Here is a 14,546-nt window from a genome sequence, read left to right as displayed (position 1 = left end):
TTTACATTATATAACCTATAAAATAACTGGAATAAATGCCAGAATTGCTTTTTGGCTCCCTTTAAAAAAAATTAGTAAAAACACATAAAAAACCTCATGTATCCCAAGACTGTGTGACAAATACAGCAACTACTCCTGAAAAAAAACAACAAGCAACTGAAAAATGACACTGCGACAACTCTGGGAAACAGATAATAGAAAAAATAGCGTTTTTTCAACTGCAGTGTGAACAGGGAGCTGCACATTGGCGTTTGCTGATTATTTATAATTCTAGGAAGCTTAAAAAAATCTCGCCTGATTGAGGGAAACCTGCCCGTATCCAACATGGCGGACGCAGCGTGGTCTTCGGTAACCATGGGAACGAGTTATTGTGTATACGGAAGTGACGTAAGCGCGGAGCGGAAGTTGTGACTGCTGTGTTTCCTATTGGCTCATTCTGACGGGACTTTCCTTCAGTATGGCGGTGACAGAGGCGCAGCTCAGGAAAGTGCTGAGCAAGGTGAGGAGCGTCCGCCATCATTGCCTTCCTGCATATCTCGGGATGACTGCTTGCATAGCTGGCTGTAGTGTGTATGAGAGGTTCGGTTGTGAGCCGTGCAGTATGCTAATATACCGGGAGGACGGTATAGCCAGAAGTAACGTATATTCAGGGGGAGCTCCCCTATTTGCTATAATCATGGTTACCTGCTGCCGCCACCAGGGGGAGCGCACCGCATTCTGTTTCTAATGTATAAATTGTATTCAGCAGCTCCCCCTGGTGGTGACTGCAGCCAGCCATATTAACTTGTAGCAATGGCCTTTATTTCGGAGCTCGGTATCACAAAAACAAAAGCTCTTATTGCTGAAAGATAAATTAACAAATTAATAATCTTTGGTTGCTCTATAATTAAAAGCATAAAACAGTTTTTCTCAAGGTGAACATCACCTTTAACCCCTTCATGACCGGAGCATTTTCCGTTTTAATTTTTTACTCCCCTTCCTCCCAGAGCCATAGCCTTTTTATTTTTCTGTCAATATGGCCGTGTGAGGGCTTATTTTTTGCGGGACGAGTTGCACTTTTGCACGACATCACTGGTTTTACCATATCGTGTGCTGGAAAACAAGAAAAAAATTCCAAGTGCGGTGAATATATATATATATATATATATATATATAAAATTATATTTTTAAATACTTTTTTTTTTTTACTTGCTTCAATAGTCTCCATGGGAGACTAGAAGCAGCAATTACCTGATTGGCTCTGCTACATACAGGCAATGAGCAGATCGACTGTATGTAGAAGACTTGCTCCCTTGCGATGAGCGCCGACCACTGGGCGGCGCTCATAGCAATCTGGCCATGACAACCACAGGGGTTGTCATGCCAACCCATCTGTGACCCGCGATCATGTGACAGGGTCACCGATGGGCGGGGTAAGTGACATGCTTCCGGCGCGGCGCTGTTAGATGCCGCTGTCAAAGATTGACAGCTGCATTTTACTTGTTAACAGCCGCGGATGGATCGCGATTCCACCCGTGGCTCTTGCAGGCACATGTCAGCTGTAAGGATCGGCTGACATGTGCCCAGTTTAGCGTGGGCTCAGCTCCGGAGCCCGTGCTGAATCAGGGGTTATGACATGGTGCGTACTGTTACGTACCACATCATAAAGGGGTTAACCCCTTCACCACCAGGCGATTTTCCTTATTTCCTTTTTTCCTCCCTTTCTCTGTAAATATAGCCGTATTAGGGTTTGTTTGTTTTTGCGGGACGAGTTGTAGTTTTGAATGACACCATTGATTTTACCATATAACGTACTGGAAAATGGGAAAAAAATTCAAAGTGCAGTGAAATTGCAAAAAAAAGTGCAATTCCACAATTGTTTTTTTTTTTTTTTTTTTTATTTACCTTGTTGGGGCTGCTGCACTGATTAATATCATGCTTGAGGTGAAGAAATCCGTCTTGTGTAATCAGTGTTTGCAGATCAAGCCAGATCAGCAAGAAAAGACCTGACCAAAGGAAAAAGAAGGAAAAGCCTCACCGTGTGATATGAGATTCAGTTGCTCCTGAAAGGTTCAGACTGATCCAAATCCTTAGACCACCGGAGTAGAACAAATAGAAAAAAGAGAAAAGGATCCTTGCGGCTGATTTAAAAAAAAAAAAAAAGCTTTACTTTTTTTCGTGCCATTAAAATGATTTCCATACAATAAAAGCTGTGCTCATTCTGACGCGTTTCTGGCCAAAGCCCTTAGTCATAGAATGTTAGACAGATATTTTTTTAAAAAAATCCACTCCTCTCCGACACACCCACGGCTGTTGGCCGCTCTTGATGGCTGATTAAATCAGCCATCATGTGTGGGGAAAGATGCAAGCTCAGTGTGTGAGCCCACATCAAAGGCAGGGACACGGTCTTGACGTAAAGGGGTTAAAGGGAACCTGTCACCAGGTTTTTGCTGCCTCATCTGAGATCACCATAATGTTGGGGCAGAGACCCTGATTCCAGGGATATGTCACTTAGTTTACTGGATGCAGCAGTTGTGACACAATCAGTTAGATGTAGCAGAGCTAAGAAAGCTAACCCACCCACACCAGGCCCTATATGTACATTGTCTATTGACCGTGAGCTGCTATTCCCTGCTGGGGGGGGGGGGGGAGTTGGTTGGACCAGGTTTCCTGCAGGCTTCAGTGATAATCTCCTGCTGATAAAACACTCATTGTATTGAAACAACAGCACACAGCTTTATAAGTGACACATCGCTGGAATCAGTGTCTCAGCCCCTATGTTATGCTGCCCTCAGATTACAGAGCAAAAACTTGCGGACAGACTCTTTTTAAAGGGATGTATCAAAGGCTGAATCACAATGTGTCATTTTAATGTTTTTTTTTCCTGCTTCATTTTAGTACAAATACAGAGATCTGTCAGTGGTGGAGATCATGAATGTCATTGGCTTCTACAGAGACCTCAAACCATTACCTGACCGTTACGGTGAGTGTTTTTTTTTGGGGGGGGGTTGAGAGGAGAGCGTGTGCGGTGACATCTGTGGGGGAGCTGCTATACAAGGAGCTGTACCCGGCAGCGGACACTACAGCGTGCAGAGCTGTGCTGATTCAGAGCCACCTCTGCCGGAGGTGATAACAGCTGATCATGGGGGGTGGGGTACTGGGTGTCTACCCCCCACAATCTAATATTGAAGATCTAGCCTTAGAAATATCCTTTTATATCAATCTATTAGATCGTTAAGTAGATATTTGTCGATATTCTCCATCAGGATTTTTGGGTTGTGCTTTAGACTTATTTTAGTATTTCCACCTCTAGTTTTCAATGATGGCACCACCAGAGAACTCGTGAACCTCTCGGGCACCATTCCTGTACGCTATAAAGGTAAGCTGCTCTTATGTTTTGAGATTCGGGAGATGGGAAGCTTCATCCAAAACTAACCCAGAGATGGGGCAATGCAAATATGCGGAGCGAGGGATCAGTCATATACAGTCATGGCCGGAAGTGTTGGCACCCTTAAAATTGTTCCCGAAAATGAAGTATTTCTTCCAGATAATTATTGCAATTACTCATGTTTTGTTATACATGTTTATTTCCTTTGTGTGTATTGGAACAACACAAAAAAAAACATAAAAAAAGGCAAATTGGACATAATTTCACATAAAACCCCCAAAACGGGCCGGACAAAATTGTTGGCACCCTCAAGTTAATATTTGGTTGCCCACCCCTATGCAATAAATAACTCCAATCAATCGCTTCCTATCCCCACCAACAAGCTTCTTACACATCTCAGCTGGTATTTTGGAGCACTCTTCTTTTGCAAACTGCTCCACGTCTCTCATATGTGAAGGCGTCTTATCCCAAAAGCAGTTTTAAGCTCTTTACAGGTGATCAATGGGATTTAGATCCGGACTCATTGCTGCCACTTCACAGCTCACCGGTGCTTTGTTTCCATCCTTTTTTAGGTGCTTTTTGAAGTATGTTTGAGGTTATTGTACTGCTGGAAGACTCATGACCTTGGACGCAAACCCAGGTTTCTGACACTGGGTACTACATTGGGACCCAACATTTTTTGGTAATCTTCAGATCTCATAATGCCTTGTACACAGTCAAGGCACCCAGTGCCAGAGGCAGCTAAACAACCCCAAAACATCTTTGAACCTCCACCATATTTGACCGTAGGTATTGTTCTTTTCTTTGTAGGCCTCATTCCATTTTCGGTAAACAGTAGAATGATGTGCTTTACCAAAAAGCTCTCTCTTGATCTCATCAGTCCACAAGACGTTTTTCCAGAAAGATTTTAGCTTACTCACATACATTTTTGGCAAACTGCAGACTAGCTTTTTTATGTCTCTGTGTCAGCAGAGGGGTTGCACAGCCTGGCTCGTGAACTGCAGCGATGAAGCTCCGGATCCTCCTATCAGGTCTTGATCGTGATCTAAGCTGGGAAACCCTCTTATTTCATCTCTTCCATTCCTCCTTGCTCCCAGGGCTGTAGAGTCGGTGTCCATTTTGGTGGAATCTGAGTCGGTATAAAATGGACTGACTCCAACTCCTAAAATATATAATAAAATGGGTACAATAGTTCAATGCAGTTTGGGGGGAATATTTTTTTCATAAGAATTTGGGAAAGTTATGAAATGTCCTATAAATGTCTGTCCTATTCCTGATCTAAGGGTCTAGACTTTTAGCTGAGATGAATCTGTGCTACAGTAAATTTATCACTTAAACTTGAGCCGTGTATGAGGGAGTCGTGGAGTCGGAGTTGGAGTCTGTGTCATGGAAATTGAAGAGTTTGAGTTGGAGTCGGAGGTCTGGCTTACCGACTCCACAGCACTGCTTGCTGCCTCTTGGCCTTCTTGTTGTCGGACCTTGAGACCGGTTTGTTTCTCCGCTCCCTAAGGTCAGGTTCCTACCTGACTTTCAAAGGAAACTAGTTTCCTTTTACTCCGTTTGAGCTTTCCTGTAGGGTGCGCACGCTTGGTAAATCTCTAGTGGCCTCCTGTGGATCTTTAGGGGCCCTCATCCGGTTCTGAACACTTCACAGGACTTTTAACTTTTTTCCCTTTCTAGTCATTCTTCCTTGATTCTTAGAAAGTTCTTCTGGCGATGATCTCTTTCATGGGCGAGTCTCAAGCTGACAGCCGTGTCTTGTCGCCCTCCCTTCCTAACCTTCTTCTGGCCCGGCGTTTGCCTTCTCTTCCTTATGGGAGATGGCCTTCTCTTGCTCCATTCTTGTCCTTCTGACTGATCTCTAGGATAGATGTAACTGGTCAGAGTGTCTCAGTGCCCCTATCTGTCGAACAGATTTTTCAGACACTCAGATTCCCTGTTCGTGATCTAGAGTCTTCATAAAGGTCTTCTGGTGTGGATCCACTCCACCATTCTGGACGCATATGGGCAAGGGACAGAGTGCCATCACTGTTGTTCCTGCTTTCTTCATCTGGGCCTGGGACCGACTGCTCCATTCGTCGTCAGGCCTCTATTAGCAGCTCTCTAGGCTGCTTCTTAGCTATCCGTTCTTACCTTTTCCAGGTTCTACAGAGTACTGACCTTCTTCCTCCTTCTTTGGCATTTTCGGGCCAGGACAGAAAGATTTTGCATAGTACAGTGGTTGGTTTCCTCCTGAGATTCTGGCCTTGGCTCTTACATTTTGCTGGTCCTTTCTCTTCCCACCCTTGGGGACTTCTTTGGGACATCCCATGGTTTACTGTGTCCCCCAATGAAGCAATAGAGGAACGAAGATTTTGGGTACTCACCATAAAATCTCTTTTTGGAGCTTTCATTGGGGGACACAGCACCCTCCCTTTCTAATTGCCTTTGTTGGGCCAGTCTGTATTTTATTCCAGGTTTTTTCTCCTACTGCTTTCACACTTGGCTCCGGTCGGTGGGTGTATACTACTGAGGAGGAGATAACTTTTTTTTTTTTTGCCTAGTGTCATCCTTCTAGCCACAGCAGCATGCACCCATGGTTTCCTGTGTCCACCAGTGAAGACTCCGATTTTATGGTGAGTACCCAAAAGCTTTTTCTGGAACAATTTCAAGGGTGCCAAGACTTTCGGCCATGACTGTCCCTGACCTAATCATATAAATACAATCTAAGGAGAAATTGTCCAGGACTTTGAAGTATGGTCCATGATTTTCATCCCACCTCTCCAACTCTGTTTGTGACCTTCGGGGCATGCTGGAGAACCACAGGCTGCACTATGGAGATTGTGCGGGCAGCTCTGCATCTAGTTAAGTATCAGACGTTCTCACTCATCTATTTCCATTTGCTTTAGGTAACACATACAATATTCCCTTATGTCTCTGGCTGCTGGACACCTACCCCCACACGCCCCCAATCTGCTTTGTTAAACCCACCAGTACGATGACCATAAAAACCGGAAAACATGTAGACGCTAACGGCAAGATCTACCTCCCGTATCTGCACGAATGGAAACACGTGAGTACGGTCGCCTGCAAAAAGTGTCCTCAGGGAGGATTTATGTTCGGTCCCAGGTTTCTGTCTGCCCTGTGGGGGTCATCTGTGTACAGATAGAGTTAGGTCCAGAAATATTTGGACAGTGACCGAATCTTCGTGATTTCACCTCTGCAGGCCACTTTTTTTTTAATTTAGAATGAAACAACTGAGATGCAATTGAAGTAGAGACTTTCAGGTAAACAAAAATATCCTGGGAAATGTTTAGGAATTGCAACCATTTTTCTACAAAGCCTCCTCATTTCAGGGGCTCAAAAGTAATTGGACAAATTAACTTTACCATAAATAAAATGTTCATCTTTAATACTTTGTATAGAATCCTTTGCAGTAATGACAGCCTGAAGTCTGGAAGCCATGGACCTCACCAAACACTGAGTTTCCTCCTTTGTGAGGCTTTTCTGCCTTCACCGCAGTGACTTCAGTTGTTGCTTGTGTGTGGGTCTTTTGGCCTTAATTTTTGTCTTCAGCCTATGAAATGCAGCTTGTTGGGTTTGGGATCTAGCGATGACTCGGCCATTGCCGAATATTCCTCTTTTTTGCTTTCGCAGGCTGTTTTGGGTTATTGTCCGTCTGTCCTGTGAAATGTCGTCCAATTATTCTTGCTGCATTTGGCTGAATCTGAGCAGAAAGCATCGCCCTGTACACACACAATTCATCCGGCTGCTTCAGTCTTCAGTCACATCATCAATAACCACTGGTGACCCGGTGCCATTGGAACCCATGCATGCCCACGCCATCGCACTGCCTCCACCATGTGTTACAGAGGGCGTGCTGTGCCGAGGATCAGGAGCCGTTCCAAACCTTCTCCATACTTTTTTCTTCCCATCATTCTGGTACAGGTTGATCTTAGTTTTGCTTTTCCACAACTGGGCGGCTTCTTTAGATGTTTTTTTTTTTTGGGCAAAGTCTAATTTGGCCTTTCTATTTTTAAGGCTGATTACTGGTTTGCACACCTTTTGGTGGACCCTCTTTATTTGCTCTCATGAAGTTTTCTCTTTATGGTAGACTACTGAGACACCGACTTCCTGGAGAGTGGTCTTCACTTAGGTGGATGTTGTGAAGGGATTCTTCTTCACCATGGAAAGGATTCTGCGATCATCCACCGCTGTTGTCTTCCGTGGAAGTCCAAGCCTTTTTGAGTTCCCAAGCTCACCTGTGTGCTCTTTTTTTTTTTGCAGAATGTATCAAACTGTTGATTTGGCCACTCCTAACATATCTGCTACCTCTTTGATGGATTTCTTCTTCTTTTTTTCAGCCTAATGATTGTCTGTTTATCTTCCATTGAGTGCTACTTTGACCGTATGTTGTAGGTTCACAGCAACAGCTTCCAAATGCAAATGCCACACCTGGAATCAGCTCCAGACCTTTTACCTGCTTCATTGATGGATTAACGAGGGAAAAGCCCATTAAAGAGCATTAGAGATAATTGTCCTATTACTTTTGGTCTCTTGAAAAAGAGGCATCTACATATTAAAGAGCTGTAATTCCCAGACCCTTCCTCCAATTAGGATGTCAGTACCCTCAAATTAAAGCGGAGAGTCGGCACTTTAAGCCCATATTGATTATAGAACTGGATCGTGAATATGTTTTGGTAAACAGCAAAAATGCCAAAACTTGTGTCACTGTCCAAATAGTTCTGGACCTAAGTGGATGTATATTATATGGGCTGATCTAAAATATTTATTAGCCATTGCACTTGCATTAGACTCATCATCTTTACTTATATACTGCTGGTTATATACATATTTATTTAAAATTTCTGCCCAATCTGCCTCTGTGCACTTTCATCTTATATTCATTTAATTGCCTTTATATAAATTGCCCATGATACATGATAATTGTGGTCTACTTCTTTTGCTTGATTTGGGATTAATATTACTTAATTTTTAGTCTCTATACTTACCTTATCCCCTTCTGGTGTTCTTCCATAACCTTTTTTTTAAGACGCCTTGTCTTGTATTCATTTAAATTTAAGATGTCTATAATAAATGGATATATTTTTGATATTTTTATTGCCTTTTCTTTTTGTTTGAATATTACTCAATATTAATAAGGCATGTCTCCAGCGATTTCTTTGTTGGTTGCTATTAGTTTTATTTTGTCGTCAGTTTCCATTTCCAAAAAGAAAACAAAAAAATATATGTATATTATACATACATATACAAACAAACCAGAGAAACCTGACCATCACATTGAACTGGTGCCAGCTGCTGTAACTATAAAATATATCAAAAGAATGCAGCAGCACTCCATATGGCCTCCTCCCATTAACCAGCAGGTGATGTACAAACAGTTCTGCTTGCCCTTTAAATGTAGGTGTTTTAGCCCAGAAGAAGACATGTTTGTCTGTTTAGTTGTAGGCTTGTAGCCCAAAAGTGGCATGGAAGGCAGAGTAGTTACCCATCTGGGGGAGGTTACCTTGCCGTGGTTGATGGGCGCACATGAATTGGCCAATTTATGCGCTAAAAACCTTCGTTTTTTGTAAGTACTTGTTGCTGAGGAAAACATCTTGGCCATATGGAGTGCTGCTGCATTCTTTTGAGATACATGCATATATACAGTACAGACCAAAAGTTTGGACACACCTTCTCATTTTAAAGATTTTTCTGTATTTTCATGACTATGAAAATTGTACAGTCACACCAAAGGCATCAAAACTATGAATTAACACATGTGGAATTATATACTTAACAAAAGAGTGTGAAACAACTGAAAATATGTCTTATATTCTAGGTTCTTCAAAGTAGCCACCTTTTGCTTTGATGACTGCTTTGCACACTCTTGGCATTCTCTTGATGAGCTTCAAGCGGTAGTCACCGGAAATGGTTTTCACTTCACAGGTGAGCCCTGTCAGGTTTAAGAAGTGGGATTTCTTGCCTTATAAATGGGGTTGGGATCATCAGTTGTGTTGTGCAGAAGTCTTGTGGATACACAGCTGATAGTCCTACTGAATAGACTGTTAGAATTTGTATTATGGCAAGAAAAAAGCAGCTAAGTAAAGAAAAACGAGTGGCCATCATTACTTTAAGAAATGAAGGTCAGTCAGTCCAAAAAATTGGGCAAACTTTGAAACTGTCCCCAAGTGCAGTAGCAAAAACCATCAAGCGCTACAAAGAAACTGGCTCACATGAGGACCGCCCCTGGAAAGGACGACCAAGAGTCACCTCTGCTTCTGAGGATAAGTTTATCGGAGTCACCAGCCTCAGAAATCGCAGGTTAACAGCAGCTCAGATTAGAGACCAGGTCAATGACACACAGAGTTCTAGCAGCAACAATCTTGAAGGAGTTCCCAGAGATGCTTAGCACTTGTTGGCCCTTTTGCTTTCACTCTGCGGTCCAGCTCACCCCAAACCATCTCGATTGGGTTCAAGTCTGGTGACTGTGGAGGCCAGGTCATCTGGCGTAGCACCCCATCACTCTCCTTCTTGGTCAAATAGCCCTTACACAGCCTGGAGGTGTGTTTTGGGTCATTGTCCTGTTGAAAAATAAATGATGGTCCAACTAAACGCAAACCGGATGGAATAGCATGCTGCTGCAAGATGCTGTGGTAGACATGCTGGTTCAGTATGCCTTCAATTTTGAATAAATCCCCAACAGTGACACCAGCAAAGCACCCCCACACCATCACACCTCCTCCTCCATGCTTCACGGTGGGAACCAGGCATGTAGAGTCCATCCGTTCACCTTTTCTGCGTCGCACAAAGACACGGTGGTTGGAACCAAAGATCTCAAATTTGGACTCATCAGACCAAAGCACAGATTTCCATTGGTCTAATGTCCATTCCTTGTGTTCTTTAGCCCAAAAAAAGTCTCTTCTGCTTGTTGCCTGTCCTTAGCAGTGGTTTCCTAGCAGCTATTTTACCATGAAGGCCTGCTGCACAAAGTCTCCTCTTAACAGTTGTTGTAGAGATGTGTCTGCTGCTAGAACTCTGTATGTCATTGACCTGGTCTCTAATCTGAGCTGCTGTTAACCTGCGATTTCTGAGGCTGGTGACTCAGATAAACTTATCCTCAGAAGCAGAGGTGACTCTTGGTCTTCCTTTCCAGGGGCGGTCCTCATGTGAGCCAGTTTCTTTGTAGCGCTTGATGGTTTTTGCTACTGCACTTGGGGACAGTTTCAAAGTTTGCCCAATTTTTCGGACTGACTGACCTTCATTTCTTAAAGTAATGATGGCCACTCGTTTTTCTTTACTTAGCTGCTTTTTTTCTTGCCATAATACAAATTCTAACAGTCTATTCAGTAGGACTATCAGCTGTGTATCCACCAGACTTCTGCACAACACAACTGATGGCCCCAACCCCATTTATAAGGCAAGAAATCCCACTTATTAAACCTGACAGGGCACACCTGTGAAGTGAAAACCATTTCCGGTGACTACCTGTTGAAGCTCATCAAGAGAATGCCAAGAGTGTGCAAAGCAGTCATCAAAGCAAAAGGTGGCTACTTTGAAGAACCTAGAATATAAGACATATTTTCAGTTGTTTCACACTTTTTTGTTAAGTATATAATTCCACATGTGTTAATTCATAGTTTTGATGCCTTCAGTGTGAATGTACAATTTTCATAGTCATGAAAATACAGAAAAATCTTTAAATGAGAATATATATATATATATATATATATGTATGTGTGTATATATATATATATATATGTATATATATATATGTATATGTATTTTTTTACATTTTTGTGTACTTTAATCTTGGTGCAATTAAGAAAGATGAAAAAGTGTTAGATTGTTGTGCTAGCTTTCCAGATAAAATATTAAGACCTTTTGAAACCACCATATACGCAAAATAGTTCAGAGCTGTCATTTAGGACCGAAATCCTCTGGTTGTGAAGAGCAGCACAGAACGTGACTCAGTGAGAATGTGCCGGACCCGCAGGGCACCGGTGAGTACAGCGTCCAGTGCAGGGTAGTCATTGCTGTATTCCCTCTCCACAGCCTCCGTCAGACCTTTTGGGGTTAATTCAGATCCTTATTGTCGTATTTGGAGAGGAGCCACCAGTTTTCTCTCGATCTCCTGAATCCGCTTTATTCTTGAGCCTGGTAGCCGAACTTCCAAAAAGTGAGTTTTGTCAGCCTTTGCTAGGTAATAAGTAACAGCCAAAGTCAAGACTGTGCTCGGATTCTCATTTCGGCCTCTGCTTCCCATGTGGATAAGGCTGCCCCATATAGCGGCATGGGGGCGGTCACTTCAGGCCATTAGCGGTTGGCGCCCAACTATAATACACAGCCAGGTCCAGGTTATAACTAATGGGACGGAAGGTACGACTCTTCTAGATGCCATTCGGTACCTTGATGGGGAAAGAAGTGTAAAAACATTAAAGCATACAGTTTCTAAAGAAAACTAGTCTTGAGCTTTGCAGTGTAATAGTTTTTCTAGATCGCTCTATTAAAGGGCTTTACTGTTACCTGCAGTCAGTGGTGTAACTAGAGTTTGATGGGCCCCGGTGCAAGATCTGGACCGGGCATTCACCCATGAGTGACAGAACAAAAAATTTGCAAGATGTAAACTTTTCTTTATAATATTCATGTGGCTGATAATAGATATTATTTTATCTTCTGCAGCTCCTCCAACCGTGGCTCAAGATGACGCCTGTGCAAGTGCAGAAGTGAAAGATTTATATACAAGTATTAATGGCTGAGAAAATATCATCTGATTATTATCTGATTTGTTTCTTTTATATATGTATTCACTGTAATACCCAGAAACTAACATTTCAAGAGTCGGGCATACGTCCATACAGAATCTGGACCTCTGTAAATGGCTTTTGCCTTGTCTGATTGAGGGACATAACCACAGACAAATAATAGAAAATGTGTAATTTTCCTTGAATTTTCTGTTTTTTAATGTTTCAGAGAAATTAAAAACCCAGTAGTTTGTGTTCACCCCTAGTTTACATTCTTTATGGCCACTGATGTGTCCATATGGAGAGAACATGCAGTGGTGCCCAATCCGTCCACCTTGATGAACAATCGCTCCCGGGCATGTACAGGAGCGGTATCTGGAAGGGGTGAAGCTGGGCATTATTCCTATTCATAGCTTCAAAACTATCCCACACATATTTGGTGGATTTTCTCTTCATAAAATTTGCAGCATTTTATTTATACAAGCAAAGAGGATGGGTTCCAGATTTTTCTCATCCACATGCTGCAATATTCATTTGGTACAGAATTTTTTTTTTTTCAATAATCTCTTTATACGCACCTTTTTAGTGCAGAATTTTTTCTATTCGTTTCAATGGGACTTTAAATCCGCAGATTAAACCACTAGCTTGGTATCCTATTTGGGTTTTTTTTTTTTTGGTCCATTTCTGCAACCCCAAAAAACATGCAAATAAAAATTGATTAAGAAGTGTGAAAAATATGCCCATTTTGTAAATGCAGAAACACTGCAGGCTTCATATTAAAATCTGCATCAAATATACATCATATCAACCTAATCTTAAAGGGATCGCCCACTACTTGGAGAACTCATTTTTTAAATTAAATAGTTCCCCTTGTAAAATAAAAATAACAGATACTCGCCTCCCGAAGTAGCACCGTTCCAACGATGCCGGGGCTTGTTACGTTGGCGGCAGGACTCGCATGGCAGAACAGTCAGCGGCCGCAATCGGGCTGCAGTGCTCGTACTTATCTCGGATGAATGTCAGACGAGCGGAAGAAGTTAGAGCGCATCAGCCCAAAATGGCCACTGTAACATGGCATAACAGTGTCACTTGAGACCCGGCGCTTATATAGCTGGAAGGCGCCGGTGCGGGAGGACAGCATCTGTTATTTTTATTTTACAAGGGGGACTACTTAAGTTATAAAGGGGCTCCAGATGGTCTTGTAGACCTCTCTTTGCATTTTATTATAGGTATAGTAATCCTCTTTCTTTTTTTCTCCCTATTTTCTTAGATTCTGCTGTAATCTCTACAGATAAACTATTGGCTCTGCCTCAGCCAGAAGATGTCGACCCTGAAAACCCGCAGGCGATTGACATATACCTCGACTGCCTTCAGAAGATAAAACAGATCGTCAATGACACAGAGGCCAAACTTTTGGCTTTGAAGGCCAAAGAGTTGTGAATTTGCTCAATTCATTTGTTTCATTCTTAGAGTGCTTTCACATTGCCTTTAGGATCCCGTTCAGTGACCCCGTCATGGCTTACGTCCGAACCACTGAACGGGTTCCTAAACACAATGGAGAGCACTCTTATAGATGATGAAAACTTATCATAACATTGTATAATTATGATATAAACGTTTACACAATTTGACAATTTAATGAATGTAAAAATGATGTTTATAAAACTTTTTCTTTATATACTATGTTACATGCTGCATTTAATGACATTTCACAAAGATGACACATAGTTACGAGGGACATGATTCTTAGTTATGCCTCTTCTCCTTTCCAGTTGTGTCTTTAACATGATCCCCTGACTTTCTCTTCCTCTATCTATGCTATGCATATAATGTACGGATTGCACTATTTATCTGAGAATATTCTATTGGAAAAGTTTGCGTTGATACTTTTTATTTGAAGCTAGAGTTAAGCAAAAAGATTTTCAGGACCCTGGTTCAATTGAACTTTTTTGTTCAACTCCTTTTGAAACTGTTCTTGTTAGTACAAGATGTTCTGTTCTTTCAAGACCGTAATGCTGTGAATTTAGGAATGTTTCAATATATATATATGTTTTTTAACTCAATAAAAACAACTTAAAATTATTTCTTGCTTGTATTATCGGGGAGGGAGGCGACTACAGAATAGCTGGCTGACAAAAAAGCAAAAATGTTATCTCCTGCCACGGCTGTGTCCTTCCTTCAGTCACTATGCTAACCAGTTTTACCTTCTGGTTTGTAGGAGGCAGACATCACTGCTATTACAGGGTTCTGCTATTTTTCAGGAACGTCACTGTCTGCCGGTTATTCCCATTATTGGGCACGGGTAACGATGTTGACCCCATCACGATGCAAAGACCCTCAAAGAAGACAAGTGGGACACTAACGCTCCTCTATTTGAGGCTCCATACACATCAGACTAAAGTTGGGCAAACACAGATATCTGCAGAATTGGCAAACCGTCTGTGTACGAGGTCTCT

General features: G+C 42.2%; 1 protein-coding gene across 1 annotated transcript; it reads left to right on the top strand.

The window, feature by feature from the left end:
• The first annotated feature begins 376 nt into the window (after positions 1-376).
• LOC141174524 (tumor susceptibility gene 101 protein-like) lies at positions 377-14,172 on the top strand. The gene is made up of 7 exons (XM_073659458.1): positions 377-499; positions 2,878-2,962; positions 3,293-3,358; positions 6,256-6,419; positions 11,402-11,525; positions 12,029-12,091; positions 13,361-14,172. The coding sequence occupies exons 1-7, from the start codon at positions 458-460 to the stop codon at positions 13,528-13,530; spliced, it is 714 nt and encodes a 237-aa protein (XP_073515559.1). The 5' UTR covers positions 377-457; the 3' UTR covers positions 13,531-14,172.
• The last annotated feature ends 374 nt before the right edge of the window (positions 14,173-14,546 follow it).

This window comes from Phyllobates terribilis, unplaced genomic scaffold (assembly GCF_046119375.1).
Source record: "Phyllobates terribilis strain yellow unplaced genomic scaffold, ASM4611937v1 Scaffold_13__5_contigs__length_258822181, whole genome shotgun sequence".
NCBI lineage: Eukaryota > Metazoa > Chordata > Amphibia > Anura > Dendrobatidae > Phyllobates > Phyllobates terribilis.
This window is presented reverse-complemented; position numbering and strand designations above follow the sequence as displayed.

What these genes read in the sequence shown, in the direction of transcription:
- LOC141174524 (XM_073659458.1), top strand. Translation starts at nt 458, where the DNA reads ATGGCGGTGACAGAGGCGCAGCTCAGGAAAGTGCTGAGCAAG. An exon ending in CATTCCTGTACGCTATAAAG is followed by an intron (nt 3,359 to 6,255) that starts GTAAGCTGCTCT and finishes CATTTGCTTTAG; the next exon opens with GTAACACATACAATATTCCC. An exon ending in AGTGAAAGATTTATATACAA is followed by an intron (nt 12,092 to 13,360) that starts GTATTAATGGCT and finishes CTATTTTCTTAG; the next exon opens with ATTCTGCTGTAATCTCTACA.